This window comes from Symphodus melops (assembly GCF_947650265.1).
Source record: "Symphodus melops genome assembly, chromosome: 22".
Lineage (NCBI taxonomy): Eukaryota > Metazoa > Chordata > Actinopteri > Labriformes > Labridae > Symphodus > Symphodus melops.
Window position 1 is genome coordinate 16,084,556 of NC_136712.1, and position 17,363 is coordinate 16,101,918.

The 17,363-nt window shown below is 42.1% G+C and overlaps 1 protein-coding gene across 7 annotated transcripts in view; it reads right to left on the bottom strand.

Annotated features, from left to right (window-relative positions):
• ptprz1b (protein tyrosine phosphatase receptor type Z1b) overlaps nt 1-17,363 on the bottom strand; it is a 73,106-nt gene that overhangs the window by 41,261 nt on the left and 14,482 nt on the right. For 5 of the 7 annotated variants that reach the window (XM_079334576.1, XM_079334578.1, XM_079334575.1 and 2 more), the window contains one exon: nt 1,439-1,534. In XM_079334576.1, the coding sequence (XP_079190702.1) occupies nt 1,439-1,534 (96 nt within the window). The remainder of the gene's footprint in view (nt 1-1,438; nt 1,535-17,363) is intronic. The other 2 variants (XM_079334579.1, XM_079334581.1) reach the window with 1 other exon arrangement.

Consider the following 17,363-nt stretch of genomic DNA (forward strand, 5'->3'; position numbering starts at 1 on the left):
CTCCTGATTGGCCTCCGACCACTAAGAAGCTAATCTCTCCCTGTGGGACCAGTGCGGTCTGTCTGCGTCCACTCTATCTTCCAGTTGGACCACAGCTTAGCCCGGCGGGGGCTTCGTGCTGAGTTAGCTCAGGCCACCTAACATATGGTGTGAGGCTGATTGAGGCCCTCTCAAGGGAGCTGCTCATGGATAATGCCTTTAATTCATGTGATTTTCAGCCAGACTGATGGAATTGTCCCTCACTGTTTGTTTTAGGTGTCTGTGTTATTTTGGCAGGTATGCTGAAAGCAACTCCAGCTTCAGGGCTTTTCAAATGGAAACGTTCTGTCATTGATGAAAAGTTGCATCATTAAATTCAATCATGAGAACTTAGATACTGTATTCCCATACTTTTTGCAGTGCAGTGTCCACAAGCTCAATTTTAAAGCCTCTCAGCACAGTGAATTGTTGTGACTGATGTCTGAAAACTTCCTGCACGAAAAAACAAGTCAGGTGGTGTAATTAAAAAAAAAGATAAAGCATTTGTTTCTCCTCCAGCCTCGCCCTGCCCGTCTTGTTTTAGATTGATTGTTGGGTCTTTTTGAGTTTAGGATACTGAGTGCAGAATTAGACTGGTTTAAATGAAGAATAGAAACTTCCCTTGTGAAAAACAACCTCAGTGGTCAAAAGCTCCGTTAGGTGACACAAAACTCCTTTTGCACCTTGTTCTGAGATTATACATGTGTTTAAATAAAAGTATAGTGGTTCTTCTGTTGCAGTTATACCAATATAGCATATTGGGAACAGTTGCTCTCAGCACACGAGGGGGGGTGGGCTAGGGGTCGAGCGTTACATGCAGCTACGGCTAACAGGAGGACGTAGAAGAAGTCGCGTTTCCGCAGACCTGACTTTTCTGCAACAAAAAGAGCATCTAAAAACCTTTAAGGATTATTAAGATGTCACTCTAATCATATAGTCGTGGAGTGTTATTGATGAGGAAAAACAGCACAACTTAATTCTTAAATGTGATTTTTGTTTGAGTACTATACATCTACATTGAAATATGACAGAACTGCAGGTCACACCTACCCGATTCAAACACTGATGACAAACTTAACTCATTTATACATATTCATACCCTGCTGACAAATCAGAGGGAGTAAATTGGGGTTAAGTGTCTTGCCCAAGGACACATTGGAGGCTGCAGGAGCTGGGAATTGAACCTCCAACTTTCCGGTTAAGAAGCGACTGACTCTAGCAGCTGTGCCACAGCCGCCCCAATCTGATCAAAAAATGCTTTTGTTATTACAAACTTTAACTCATAGTCGTTAACTGAATATTAGCGACATTAATTAATGTAGAAAAATCAACACTCACGCGCAAAATATGAACCTCTTGTGAATATAATGAGGGTAAAAGTTAATGCATCCACTCACATGATAAAAGGGAAATCTCTAACCTTTATAAGTAACGCGCTCATACCGACCTGTGTACGACCAGTCGATATCTTCGGGGAGTTTGCGCAGACCTCGGACCAGCGGCTCCGCTGCCACCACTACAGAGGAGAGAGGAGAGAGCTAATTAGTGTCATTTATCATTTTCAAGTACACAAACACAAAACGCTCAGGCTGACAGGTGAAAGCACCACCAGCTGCTGCGTGACTTTACCAAACGATGACTGACTGGCTTTTTCTGTCCGTCATTCAGGCGATACATTTCACAACTATCCAGTCTGCCTGGAAACAGACTGAGAGTTCATTCAGTCAGAGACTCTGTCACATGTGACTTCCCCCTTTTGTCCTGTAAACATACACAACAAATATATTGTGTGGAGAGAGATTATTTTTCTTTTTTTTTAATGCCTCCAACCCTGAGATAGCCTTGGCTCCAACAGCTACATTCAATACACACAAAAAGAAATTAAATGGCATCTTATTTTCTGTCATTGGTTTCAAGTCTGCTGCTGCACATAATATGACCTGATTCCCTCTGCAGTAACAGAACACCTCAGCTTTTTTTTCCCCATTGGGAGAAGCACACACAGATTCTCAGTCACAGGAGAAGACCAGCGCCTGGCCTTACTATTAGACACACACAGAGGACAGATATCACAGGTTACGAGGAGGTATCCGTATCACCACTCATCTTTTTTTCCTCGGTCCCCACACTCACACACTTCTATTACGTGATAGTATTTTTTCACTCGGGGACAGCAGAGGGATACGATGATGTATTAAGTCAACAGGAAACACTGATCCGTGTGAATTTGAGAGCTACTTGCCAAACGGATTCTCTGCCAGCCGTGAATTCTGCCACAGTTATGTAAGCATTGAAAACATGCAACAACAAAAATGTCGCTTTGGCGCTTTTATTTTTCCTACAACTGTCTCTACTTTCTGGATCCAAATGCTGCCAAAACCACGAGATGCTGAGACGCTATCTGTTAACCATGTAAATACTGTATTATTATCATCCTAATATGAAATCAGTCTGTGCACACGTTTAATGTTAAACTGTCAAAACTCTCTACCTCATGTGAGTTAACTATTCAGATACATCATTAAATATTATCATGTCTACTGCACTGTTTTTATGTTTAGTCTCGTACATATTTTGTGTTTATTGTTGATATTTAATATTGCACTTTAGTACATATAGGGAGAACAGTTCAGAATACCTGGCCAATAAAGCTGATTCTGATTGTGCTTGTTTACATCCAGGTTGTAGAGTAAGGAGAGCAGAACGATTAACCACATAACCATTGAGCAAGCCCAGTGTTTCCGTGTTTTGAAGCTTTCATCCATAAATGCAGCCTATGAACCTCAAATCAAATACAGCCAGGAGACTTTATATGATCAGACAGGCACAACAGTCCCAGTGAGACAAAGTCTGCTGCTGAGCTGTTTCCTGTACAGAGAGGGGGAAGTAGGGGTCACTTACTTACACAGATTACAATATCAAAAGCTCTCTTAAAGGGACTGCACAAACAACATGAATACATACTAAAACAGGGGGATAAAATGAAACATCCTGCTTTGCGCTTGACACAGAAACCAAAAAAAAAAAAAAAAAAAGATCCTCCAAAAAGATGAAAGCATGTAGAGTCAGATTTAGGTCACCCATCACCATATCCACCACGTTAAGTCTGCACATGTGGCACAGATGAACACTGTTTAATCCTATTGTTTACTGTATATTGTGGCCAATATAACACGGCTAAATTAATGCATGTGCGTGACAATATGCGCTCCTTCAGTTTTGTAGATCTCCGTGTCGTTGACCTTTTGAAGAAGGGCAATGCCGTGCATCGACTCTGAAAACCAAACCTCTCTGTATCATCTGTACAATCTTCTGCATCAATGAATATTCAGAAGCAGCCACAGGGGGTTTAATGTTTTACTTCACACTTGTTTAACTCACTTCCTTCTTCTTTTTTCCCCCCAAAAAAGCTTCTTTTTTTTTTTTCCTCTGCTGTTCGGGGTTACAGAAAGCTCTCTGCTGATTATCAGCAGAAAAACAACAACCTATGGATTAGGGGAGGGCCAGAGTACTTGTTCAACGTATGGAGTAATCTCCTACACTTCAAGGTAAATGGAACCTGCTTTACATTAAAGGATTACACGTCTTGTTGGGAAACAGTGATTATCTTCTGTTCTCAGTCTGTTGTGACGTGGAGAATAATGACCCACTGGGATAAGAGTAATGTTTCCATGTTGTTTGCGAATTTAATATGATTGAAATCAGTGCAAACTAAGTGAAACTCAACATGTGTTGCGTGAATGTTTCAGAGCACGAGTGGAAAACAGAAAGATGATGGGCCATCTCTCGTCACTTCTGCTGCTAGCAGAGTCAGCGTGAGCGCTTGTGATGCCCCTGAGGGAAAAGAAGATTAACTAGCTCATCATTAAAATGTTGACTGGAGATTTTCTCCTGTTAAGTCAGTGGAAGGAGAAGGCTTCCACAGCTCGTGGCAGCTGTCGTCACGGCGTACGAGCAATCATCGCGAGCAAACAAGTACGAGTTTTAAGAGTGAAAAGCATGCATGAGTCGGGAGTGAAGCATGTTGGAGGAAGTTGCTTATGTGCATGACAATACAATTTTAAACGTTATGGAAAATGAGTGTATCATATAGAGCAGAGAGGGATGACAGGAGGGGGGTAAAGGTCGAGGGATGAAGGGATTAAGAGTTGAGGGATGAACAGATGAGGGTAGGGGTCCAGGGATGAAGGGATGATGGTAAAAGGTCCAGGATGAAGGGATGAAGGTAAAAGGTCGAGGATGAAGGAATGATGGTAAAAGGTCCAGGATGAAGGGATGAAGGTAAAAGGTCCAGGATGAAGGGATGAAAGTAAAAGGTCCAGGATGAAGGCATGAAGGTAAAAGGTCCAGGATGAAGGGATGAAGGTAAAAGGTCCAGGATGAAGGAATGAGGGTAAAAGGTCCAGGATGAAGGGATGAAGGTAAAAGGTCCAGGATGAAGGAATGAGGGTAAAAGGTCCAGGATGAAGGCATGAAGGTAAAAGGTCCAGGATGAAGGAATGAGGGTAAAAGGTCCAGGATGAAGGGATGAAGGTAAAAGGTCCAGGATGAAGGAATGAGGGTAAAAGGTCCAGGATGAAGGCATGAAGGTAAAAGGTCCAGGATGAAGGGATGAGGGTAAAAGGTCCAGGATGAAGGGATGAGAGTAAAAGGTCCAGGATGAAGGGATGAGAGTAAAAGGTCCAGGATGAAGGGATGAGAGTAAAAGGTCCAGGATGAAGGGATGAGAGTAAAAGGTCCAGGATGAAGGGATGAGAGTAAAAGTAAAAGTTCATCCTCCAGAAAACCTGGGACATTCAAAGGATGTATGACATGAATTAGAGGGTCATTTGTTCTACACTCCACTGACAGGAATGAACACAAAGAGACAATAAAACATGAAGTCAAGACCGTTTCGATCCCACCACGTCTATGAAGCTGTCCTCTTCTGTCTGCATAATATACTGTCAGTAGATGGTGCTCAGAGAGGAGTGGAGAGTTGATGGAAGAGGACAAAGGAAGGAATGAAAAGTCATCTGTGTTAAACTCAGTGGACTTGTTCATCACATTCATTTTCCCCACAGACGGAGAGAGAGCAGAATGGAGTCAATAACAGGACCGAGGCATCAATAACGGCATCATTAACATCACACTGTGAGGGATATTAATCTGATCTGCTGTGGCACAGCAACACACAAACACACGCACACACACACAAACACACACAAACGAACAGGAAGCAGCACCTGTAGCTTCACTCAAATGTTGGCAGCTTATTAGAAGATAAGATAAGATAATCCTTTAAAATTCATCCGAAAAGGCTGAGCTGTATGTGACTTAAAGTGTTTCTCTGTTTTTATTGTGGCCAAACTTTTGAAAACGCGTACAGAAGTCACAATCTCTTAAAAGCACTTCCTCCAAATGTTGTGAGAAACCACCCCAATATTAAAGTTCAAACTTGGCCTGAGGTTTGGAGACTGACCAGACAGTGCAACCTGTATGATTGCAGTTGAGACTCTTTTAATGCTTCTTAATCTTTTGGGGTTTTTCTGCGTCAGTCTGCAATAATCACAGAACAAATGCCAACTCATCTTTTAAATCTAGATTCCTGTGCTCTGCATCATTAGTCTTGACAGTTTTATCAAAGTCTCGAAATGAAATCGGTTGCATATCCCTCTATTTTTCTTTAGTCAGCATGCTTTATGCCAAGTGGAAAGATTATTGTGTCACAATTCAACAGCAGCTGAACCTTTTATTTAAATAACTAAGACTTCACTTTTTTAACCATTTCGTTCTCTACACGTTTTAATCCCAGATAAGGTAACGCTCTCGTAGGTTCTCTGTGAGGATGACTGGCAGTCGCTCCATATTCTGATGGACATTTTGCTCTATACAGGCATGTTTCGCGTCTCTTTAGCGGCGCTGAGCTACAGACAACTGCGGGAGCTGTCAATCATTTTGAGGGAGCATAAGAGCCGGTGCAGGTAAGAGCCAGCAGCGGAGGGACATGGGGGGGGGCTCAGCTTTAAGAGCACAGCGGATAGTGATGGGACTTCAATGCTGCTGGCTGCCCATGCATGAAGCTCACAGCTGAATCACTGTATTATTCCGCCCATCTGCACTTTATCTGCTTTATCAGATTTCCCAGGAGGCTTTGGAGACCTGGCAAGATGACATTTCTACGAATGGTATTTTATTCATACAGGAAAGGTCAGCTGACGTGCAGTTTTTCCAGTAGTCATCTGCTTCATCATCATGCATTCATACACCTCATCTTTAATGTCTGCTTTAAATGACATATCAAAGCTATACTACAGGCCAATTTGACCAATGACCTGAGTGCTGGCAGGAGTGAGTATGACTTCACGTCGGCTGTCTGTGTGAGACGGAATAATGAAGCCAGATGAGGATGTGTCAGGCCGACACCTGATACTCTGACTGCTGCCTCTCTCATACCAGAGTGTCAGTGAGTGTAATTCACTGCAAGAGCAACACTCATAAAAACATAATCCCACCAAAACATGTTGATGCGATGCCAAATGGAGGAACACGAGCTGCCACTTGTCAATCAAGCAGGATGATACAAACCGTATCACTGCAAGGACCTTTAATCTGATTTTATAAGTATGCTCACTAACTGTGTTTTGTAAAGTTAACGTTCTTTACATATTGAAAACACAGATGAAAACGGTGGCAGATTTAGATACTTCAATACTTTGAACACTGCTGTTCTATCTGAACCAATGCAAAAGAGTATCCACTTGAGGCTGGCTCCAAAGGCCAAGGACTTCCAAGTAAGTCCCACAATAAAATCAGTATTAGATAAAAAACATATGAACAGTCTGGTTCAAATAGCTAATTTTGTATTTTCAGCTCTTTTTCTTTACCAGTCCATGTTGTGCAGGTGACCATGTGATGTATTGTGTGAGTTATTCATAAATGTACATGATTAGGATCCTGGCTGAGTTGACTGGCAGGTGGTGGCATCGTAGCTGAGACCAGCTCTTCCTCTTTGCATGTTTCTAGACTGATTGACAGTTAGGTGGAGATGGCATTTCCAATTTGGAAACCAACCCTGTTGGCTTTATGACCAATGGGTGGCATCACAGAAACCATTTCTCTGTTTTATCTATATTAGGTTAAAGACAAAAACATTATGTTTGGTTGAATTTAAGTAATTTACACTGAAATTTAGTGGGAATATATCCACATAGTTTTCATCTTGGTGTTGGAATCTGTCTTTCATGCCCTCGATTTTATGCGTCTATCAATTCTTGAGTTAAATGAGAAAAAAAAAAAAAGAATGCTTATATTTCAGTGTTATCTGCGTGGCTTCAGTATCAAGGTTAAAACCATCAACAACACAGTCTTTCCCATGATCTCTTCGAGGACATGTTTACCGGTGCCATACTTCATTCGTTGTTGTGTAAATCTGATAAAGTAGCTTCTAATGGAAAGGCAACCACAGAAACAGGTTTTAGTCAAGAGGTCACATGAAAAAGGGAAAACAGATCACAAAGTCAGGGGTCATGAACTTGCAGCATGCTACTCTAACTCTCAGGACAGGCTAGAGTGTCCCTTCATATCCTCTTGCATCAATCCATCACGTTCCACTCATTCCACGAGGGATTTTGGGATGAAGTCGATTAGTTTATTGTTTAGGTATCCACTTGGCCTTGACCTTAACAATTCTTCAGTTACAGGTTTCTATTTCCTGCACACCCTTTTTATGAGCCTAAAAACAAGGCAGGAAGTTGTTGCTTTCAATCAAAAGTAAATGCACAGATAAAGAAATATAGCTCAATGGTTCTCTGCAGTTTGTGACGCTTAGAGTGTATTTCTTGATTGTTGTTTTAAAAGTGTGTCGCTGCATTGAATTCACGTCTAATATTGATAATATAGATGTGCTCTTGTGGGATGTAGACGGTGCACGAGGTTTCACGGAGGCTTTGTGTGAGTGTTGAGATAAGTGCAGCGCTCCCAGCTGTAAGCTAATGAATAGCAGCGTGTTGGATTACAGGACTCCTGGGGCTGATTCAGCCCGAGTCTCTGTTATGGTGGAATCATTCTTCGCCTGCATTTAGACCATCACAAACCCATTTTTAACAGTAGATGTGATTACTTTTGTCTCATTAAATGAACCAGTGTGTTTCTCCAGGGGGAGAGAGCCTGTGTGTTCAACCACAAGAGTGGAAGTGTGTGAACTCAACAGTCTACGAAGGCCTCAGACGGAATGCAAGAATATGAATTCATTTTTAGATTTGTTCCCACGTCAGCTTTTATCAGCCTGTCTAATGCAGATATTTGAAGGAGAGCAGCTACGCAGAATTCAAGTGGATAAATAGAACTATACCTCTACAAACCAAATAACAGACAATGATGATTACTGTAGTTCAAGTGTCAACCTTATGGTGACAATGGACACAAATAAGTCAGAGGATGACCAGAGTCTTCAGAACTTGGATGAATCTGTATCTTTGGAATTGAAGGCGACGTTTCTTTGGCCACTGAAATGGATGTTTAGACATTACACTAAAAACATGGTGGACTGATGGCAGCACAGGGACTCTCAGGGTTTCAGCAAAATCTTCTAGTGGACATGAACATCTGCACAAAGTCCATCGGCAATCGATCCAACAGCTGATATTTTAATCTGGACCAAATTGATTGACCAACATAAACCGAACCAAAGCATCTAAATTCAATCAACCCTATTTACTATTGGACTATCATTACTGCCCAATGGTGGTGTACCTTTCAATCCTGTAACAGTTTGTAATATATCTGAAAGGATTAATCGCCCTTAAAGACATTTAACTGTTTCAAGCCTCTGGATGGGTTCTGGTGGTTTTTTTCCCCATACCAAATTATATTGAGCAGTGCACGCTTACAGTGAGTTGTTAGCAGTGAAGCTGGCTGCGGCGTCTACCTCTTCAACTATGAAACGCACAAATGCACTATTTGAACATTGATGCTGCAGCAGTAATTAAAAAAGACGATCTCACGAGAATAACTGCCAAAAGCACAAAAAGATGTGGACACTAATGATCTGTTTTTCACATAGTATCATGTTATTTAACCGGCCTGGGGAACACGCTTTCAGCTGATTCTTTCAATCGTGCGTCTGGTCCAGCAGACCAGTTGAAATATTAACGCCAGGAAGTACATCTACTTTTTAGTAATTAACACATTTAAATTTCAAATTTCTCATAACATCTTCTTCTATACTGAAGCTCTCACCACAGATTAAACCAGTGAAGCTCGCAGCAACGCTTAATGACTTACACTCCTAGAGAGAGCGACAATTAAAGTAATTACTGCTTAATGTCTTTCTTAGTGGAAGCACTCCAAGAGAACAACTGCTGTGAGCGCTGTCTGATGAGCATGTGACATCCGCATCACATAAAACGTGTCACCTGTTGACCTCAGTGTCACACACAAACCCACACACACTCAACTGCACACATCCATCTGGGCGCATACCTCCTGGGGCCAGACCATAACTGATATAGAATTCAGCTGTGTTGAGTGTCAGCTGGTTAAATGAGTACGCTCGACTTCTCGTCCGGTTCACTGTTGGGCTGTTTTCTGCCGCCTTCATCCGACCGCGTCAGCCTCTGTGATGTGCTGTGCGTTCGATCAGAAAGAACGCAGCGGACCATGAACATGATGACTAAACCGATACAGAGAGAAAAGGTAGAGAGATAATCGGTTCTTGTCTGGAGAGTGCTTACTTTATTTAACGTTCTAATTATTATTATCTGATTATTATTCATTTAACCCAACCCAGGGACAAGATCAGCCATTTAAGAAACCATTTCATTTAATCCCAACTATTCATTTGCCTTTACAGGAGAAACATAAACATTCTGTGGATTAAAAAAAAAACTTTATTTATCCAATAAGTTACATGCATACATAAAGCGTATAGAGATATGCAGTTTTTTTTTCTAATGTAAAGTCACAAATTGGTCTCCTGCATTTAAACTTCTTTTTTATTCATCTTTTTTCGCCCCGCCAATCCTGCTGAAGTAAAGGAGACTTAGCCCACTGTCTCTCCTCTCTCTCCTGGTGAACTCCAGCAGCACAGGTTGTAAGTTAATGAGCTCAGGCGCCATATTAAATGGAGGTTATTGTTACTGTGCACGACACAAAGCGTGCATTGTACCGCAGGGATACAACAGCATTAAAGCTGCAATATAAAACCCTATCAGACAAGCCTATCAAGGGATCTGCGTGTGGGTGTGTGTGTGTGTGTGTGTGTGTGTGTGTGTGTGTGTGTGTGTGGGTGTGTAGTAGAGTGTGTCATGTCTTGAACTCCAGTTGTTCTGGTGGGTACAAGTGGGTTCTGTTTTGCGAGTGTGCGCAGGGTAAGAGGTGACCGTGAGAATATGGGGCCCGGAGCTGGAGGCGGTAATACAGATGAACAGCTGGGGGGGTTTAAAAACACACACACACACACACACATATATACAGTGTCAGGTGTCTCCCCGTTTTGTCCCGCTAGATGGGGTATCACAAATTCCTTTGCAGCCATTTGGTTCCACAAAAGTCCAATAAAACCAATCTGCTTGTGTTATTTAAAACGTTTGTGGGCTTCATCTGAAACACACACTGCTGCTGACAGAAAACTCATCGCTGCTCAGATACAACACGGTCTAACTAGATGAAAATAAAAACACAACACAGTGGAGGCTGAACTTCGGGTTCTTTAACGTTTTTAGAGGCAGAGCCGCAGATGCAGCAATTACTCGACTGGGTGGTGTATGACATTTATAAAACTGGACTCTTCCCTGAGCCTTATTGTAACCAATTACACTCTTGTACTCCGGCAGTGAGGGGAAAAGATAACATAGCCCTAGTGCTCCTAATTCATAGAGAGCTGCAGTCAAAAGAATTAATAACAGCCAGCTGTGTAGGCGAGTTATCCCCGCACTGACAGAATGAGTCAGGGGAAGATACAAGCACAGCTGCTTTGGGTTAAAAACATGTCTTCTTGCTTCAGTCTGAAGGAGTAGCGCTGATCAAGTGCAATCTACAGTATGAAGAGCAGTATCTTTTCCATTGCAAGACAGACACTGTGCAGATCCTGACTAAACACAGCTCCTGTTGGATAAAACGCAATATGGACGGCTGCAAAGAAAATCATGAAGAAGTTTCATTGTGCTTATTTTTTTTCTTTATTCCGATCTTTTCAGCTTTTAAGTTTCCAAATTTCAATGTCTTCATTTGGCTGTGCGAAATGCAGCTGGCTGGCTTTCTTTGTTTTGATTGATTCATTCATTGATTGAACTTTATTGTCAGACATGGTCTGAATTTTTTTTGCATCACAGCGGCTCTATTAGTGAAATAATATTGAAGACAACATACAAACATTTGATTTAACATTCACACACCAAACATATGTTCAGAGGCCTTAAAGGCTGGGTTGGTGATTTTTAAAAAACGCCACAAGCCACGCCCCCTCACTTACATGCACTAGCGTCATTGGTCCAGAAGTGGATCTCAGCTCATCCTTTGAGTGTGGGCTCGTGCAAGTTTGTTTGTTTTTTTTGTTTTTTTTCAGAGAACATGAATTATTAAAAACTGTCAGGACTTAAAAACAATTTCAACCAAAATCTTGAAAAGTGGATCTGGAAGAAATGACCTACCCTTCAGCTCCGCGTTCAATTTCAGAATTGACTGGTGAACAAAAGAGAGTTTCAGTCTGACCTTATTAAAACATGGGAGCCTGTATCTCTGCTTCAGGCGATGCTGTTAGCCAGCCTTAACATGTTTTTAGGCTGACTCTGAGTCTCTGTGTTGATTAGCTTATCATCGTTAAGCAGAGTTTTTAAATGGTGGAGCAGTTTATACGTATACCACGAGGTGGTACATCACTGTAGGACATTACAGAAGTAAAGAACAAAACGAGGCCCCAAAAGATCTCAGTCCGTGGAGTAAATCAAGTCTTTGTTTAGTCTGAAATGTAAAGTTGTATAAATCCTATATAACAGGAACATGGCAGGAAGTCCTCGGGAACAAGCGCATTTGGCAGTTGTGCTTGATTAATTGTTAAATATGGTTGCAATTCTTTTTTTTTGTCAACTTGTTTTAAATATTGACACAATGTTTATGACGTGGGCAAAACATTATCAGTATAAAACCGCTCTGCATGAGACAGATTCCCACTGAACGTCAACGCATCGGAGCGCAACAACAGTCAGCTGTTCACAAGAGAACGACGAGAGCACATGCTGCTCTGTCTTTCTGAGGATCATTTGCTGATTGTTTTTGACGTAATGTGTGATAAAGTGATTGGAAAATGCAATCGCCTCGCAGACCGCACTTCAACCACTGATCTGCATCAGCAGCCCAACACACAATAGGATGGATTAAAGAGAAGATGTCCGAGGGTTGGGTCAGGTTCAATCATGCAGCCTGTTGATTTTCTGTAATGAAATCCGAATGTGACAAGAATTGACAGCAGAGCAGATTAGAAGTGAAGGTTACATAACCACGGTCTGTTTGGATCATAGTGATACCTATCCTTATGCACACTGCTTTAATTGGTAGAGTTACATTTCTTTTTCTTTAGCCTTGGCTAATCCTGTGTTTCCTGCCTCTATGAGCTGCTTTGCTGTTACACCTGCTTCTTATTCCAGCTGTCTGATCCAACCAGGTTCAGGTTAAAGCCAGGTGTTAAAGGGATGAACAAGTGTTTCCTCCACATGTTACCCTGGAGCTGAGCTGTGAGTCGCAAAGACCCGGCACAGGGCTGACCTGAAATCTTTGCCAGGGGTGTTCAGACACATGCTAGCTATAAGAAATCCATGGATAAATGACCTGCATTCACACACGACAGGCTCACACAGACACACAGGCACATGGCTCGACTTAGACCTGCACCCATCTACATCTGTGGCGAATGAGGCGAAAACACAAAAATCTAAGCAGCTAAATAAAACCATTTCTGTAAACGGTGAGACGAGTGTGCCGTGAGCTGACATTTAGGACACATTAAAAAAAAAAGGGAAGAAAGCACGAGGGACTGAAGGATGCCAGCCAACTGGAGGATGCCTGTGTGTTTAAATGCACCCCCCCCCCCCCCCCCCCGCAATCAGAGAGTTTATTTAGTGAGCATGTATGATTGCACGTGTCCACCTCAGCTGTGAGAGAAGTGTGTGTGCGTGTGTGTTCACTAATCTGCCTGCCTAGTTAGAGCACCGAGATGCACTATTTCCATCTGCTCAGCAGAGAAAATACTGTGTGCAAGTGTGTGTCAGTGTGTCGGTCTGTGTGTGTGTGTGTGTGTGTGTGTGTATGTGATTAGTAATCCTGTAGCATTTCGGTGGAGCGGAGCTTCAAACTAATTCGTCAGCTTCTGGAGGGAAAAAAAAAAGAAAAAGGCTCAAAGATTTTCTGGTATCTAAAGCATTGATCACTCTCTGAAGGGGAGGGCAGAGGCTGCAGTCCACGGCCGTTTTAATCAGCAGAAGAAGAGGAGGAAAACGGATGGCACAACGTAGAGGATTCTTAATGGGCTTCAGGAAAAGCTTTATTTTGTGTTTTTCTCTTTGCTTCATATTCAGAGTCTCGAGCTAAAAGTTGTTGATATATTACAGATAAATCTGTTATCTGACATTTCTTCAGGTACAACTTTAAACTCCATGCCTATCAACAAGTGTCCAAGCAGTGGCTGATGTGCATTCATTGATAATCTAGTCAACATGTTTTCCATCAGCATTCAGCCTGAATCAGCAGAGTTTCCATGACAACAGTTCACAGCGTCATGACAACGGAAGAGCCCCCCGATGGCGTGTGGATCACCCTGACTTCCTGTTGGCTTCCTGCTCCGACTCTCTCTATTGCCATGGATATAAAACCATCCCCTCTGCTCTCTGTCTTTCAGCGCGGGGTCACGGCCCCCGATCCCTCACTTGTCTGGCGGACATGGTGCACACTCGCACAGAAACTCACGGGGATAAAGAAACATCGACAAATATGTACACACTGACACATGCAAACATAAACCCTCGTGCAAATAAAAGCTGCCATGTGTATTTATAAACAGACATATGGCTATTATCAGTCTGTGTGTGTGTGTATATTTAGATATAAGTATGTCTGCATCCGGGGGTGACACTACTCTAAGCGCCCACCCATAGATGTCTATAGAAGTGTGTGTGTGAGACTGAAAGGTGGTCAGCTGGTGGGGGAAGGGGGTTAATCAACTTTCAACAACTGCTCACAGCAGCGGCGCCCCCTGATGAACTTTCTCACTGGGGCGGGGGGGGCGGGGGGGGGGGGGGGGGGGGGGGGGGTGGAGAACAGATCCAGTTCACTTTTCTCTGCAGCTCCCTTTTATATCCAAGCTTGACAAATCAATAGACAAGCCCCCATTAACTTTCATCAGACCAATTGGTTTCGGCTCCAGACTTAAATAAAGATATCTCAGAGCTCATCAGCTAACAGGCCTGTGGAAACACAAAGACTGAAAACGTGGTTTCTCTTTGCTGCTCACTTTGAACTCAGTGATTCTCTGAATGATGAAAATCCATCAGCACTTTAAAACGGCATCTTCTGGTTCTGACTTTACATCTTCCTCTAACCTTCATCACAGGAAGGAAAAGAAGACTCTTTAATCCCAGAAGCTCAATAGACTGCAGACTCTCACAGTCTGATGTAACCGTGTTTATTCAGTCATAAATAGATGCCATCCTACAGTTTAAGAATATGCTCTTTTTCTCTGTATTATTTTGTTTGGATGTGATATCCTCTCAAGCTGGCTATGACTCATAAATCAAAGCTCAAACAGTCTATGCAGTTAAATCTGCAGTGCTTCACAACAAGACTATTATGGTAACCGGTTGGATGTTTCAGGTCTCATTTCAGGGGAATATGGTGTAAAAAATATTCTAACTTCAACATGAACGCATCTCATTGTATCATTAACTGGCATCTTGAGTAAGAGAGATTATTCTACAGGTTTTATTTGCCCAAATGTATTCCAGTTGTTTGAGGCATTTATTCATTTATTTAATTGTTTGTTAGAAAGTCAACTCAGTATTCTCCATATTCTGCTTTTACCATACTCAACAATACTCAATGACGTAACCAGGGCTCTCATTTAGAAATGCTGTAAAGGGGTATGTACCACACTCCCCACTAAGTTTGTAAGAAGAAAAAAAACAAGCTGATTGCAAAATATGTGCAGCAGTAAGCAAACTCTGATCAGGGGTATCCATTTTGGAAGCAACACAGACTAAGACTGCTGAGAGATTTAACATGAAGGAATCAGAGGGGGTGCCGATACACCGATACATGTGCGTAATGATGAATAGAAGATTGCATTGCGGGTGTCCGCGTGAACAGTTTCTATGCACGGCCATGTTTGGTAGAATTTGTTTTTAGTAAGACGGTTTGAGTTTTATTTACATCTCTGCTGTGACGCCATTTCTGAGAATAATCAGATAACCTTTCACGAGAACATTGTCGACAAGGTTGTGCGTCTGCTCTGATCCATGTGCTCTCTGGTTCAGATCGATCGCTGTGACACACGGGACTCTGAATGTTTGAAGAAAGTCACACAGGGGAAACACGGTTGCACCATGCGACAAAGACTATTTCTATAGAGAACTCTCAGGGCTGAGGCAGAGTTTCTCTCCTGAATCAAGCTTGGCTTCATAGCAGGGAAACAGGAACAGGAAGTAAATAGGTTTATAAACAGAAGCTAAAGGGTGGAGTAAAATTAGCTAACAAAAATCTTTAACTTTCTTCTTTTGCATTTCTTCTTCTTCTGCCTTTTAAGCCTTTAAAGCTTAAACTGTAAAAACTATTACTGGTAGTCCCCGGTTTAACAAACTCAATTAAAAACACAACCTTAAGTCCCCATGAAACAGAACTTCAGGAGTATCGACTGTAACTGCTGTGATCTGAAACCAATCACAAGATAGAAGGCGGGACATCCAAAACTCAGTAAACGCCCCGCAGTACAGGATGAGTCATCACACGGTTAAAAGATTTTACAGTCATATTGATAATGCGCAATTGAAATGTATTGGGAGACGATGGAAGATATCTCTCACTGGATTAAAAAGCAGGAAAATGAATCTTTTCCCTTTATGGTGACTTGAAGTGAACGTAAGGAATTTACAAGTCAATTTGACAGGGAAGTTTATCATGAATAAAATAAATCCATCTAAACTTTTCCTCAAATATTCAGTAACATTTACATTTTAAAGGCAGCCAAGATTTGAGCCATTTTCTATTTTTTTAGTCTATTGACCCATTTATTGCCCTAAATACCCTCATCAACATGACCTATTTGTGTGCTTCTTTATGTGACTTTCCACATGATGGTCTGCTTTTATAATTCTCATCAAGGTTTGGGTCAAAAGTCAGATTTTTATTGAGCTGTTTTCTCTCTTAACTCAGATTTGTACTTCTTTGAAAGCTAAAGTATTTCAGTGTTTGCAAATGGTTTTACATTGCTTAGTGTTCATTACGTCTCATATGGCCCATCAGCAAGCCATCCAAGTGGTAGCCAGGTTCTTCCCCTCTCCGGTAGCCTCAGTCCTTGGTGCCAGCCTTTTACAACAAAAACAACAGAAGCTTTTGTATGTGGGCATAGACAGAGACAAACGGCCATTGTCAGCTGATGTAACTTCAGACAGACCTCCTCAACTGGAGAGTCTGCATAGAGAGCATTGGCATTTTGTGGTTTCGGTGACTTGATTTCCTTCTTCCTCTCTTTTTTCCACCTTTTGTCCCGTGGGACTCTGCCATCCTCCCTTCCTAGCTCCTGTTGATAACTGCTGCCGCTTCTTTCTGACTACTTCATCAAGTTCCCCATGTTTCATCTCAGTCTAAGGCCAGATTTATGACCTTTGGCTTTTTTAGGCATGTATTCAGCAGATCACAGTCACACTGTGCATGTCCCTTTCAAACAGACATTTCATTTAGTCCACAGGTCACAATGACTGTGCAGCACACAACAGTTACTGCTCTTTCATTATCTTTTAGATGTATGTTAGTAGGCTTTCATTGTGTGGCTTCAATCAAGAGGAAACTTCATCCATCAAGAAAAATTATACATTTGATACACTTTGAATTAATGCACTATTTGCTAAATCAGCTAAGAAATAAAAATGAATGAACCCACACTGTTGGGGTACAAATGAAGCAAAGTCCTGTTAAAAAAGAAAGTTTGACTATTGACAACAAGGCTCCTTAATAGTTCAGTAATTCGGGGCGCCGGTAGTGCAGTGGCATGTATGGAGGCTACAGTCCTCAAGCGGGTGGCCCGGGATCGACTCCAGCCCGTGGCCCATCTCCCGCATGTCAATCCCCTCTCTCTCTCCGTTTCTGACACGTCCACTTTCTCT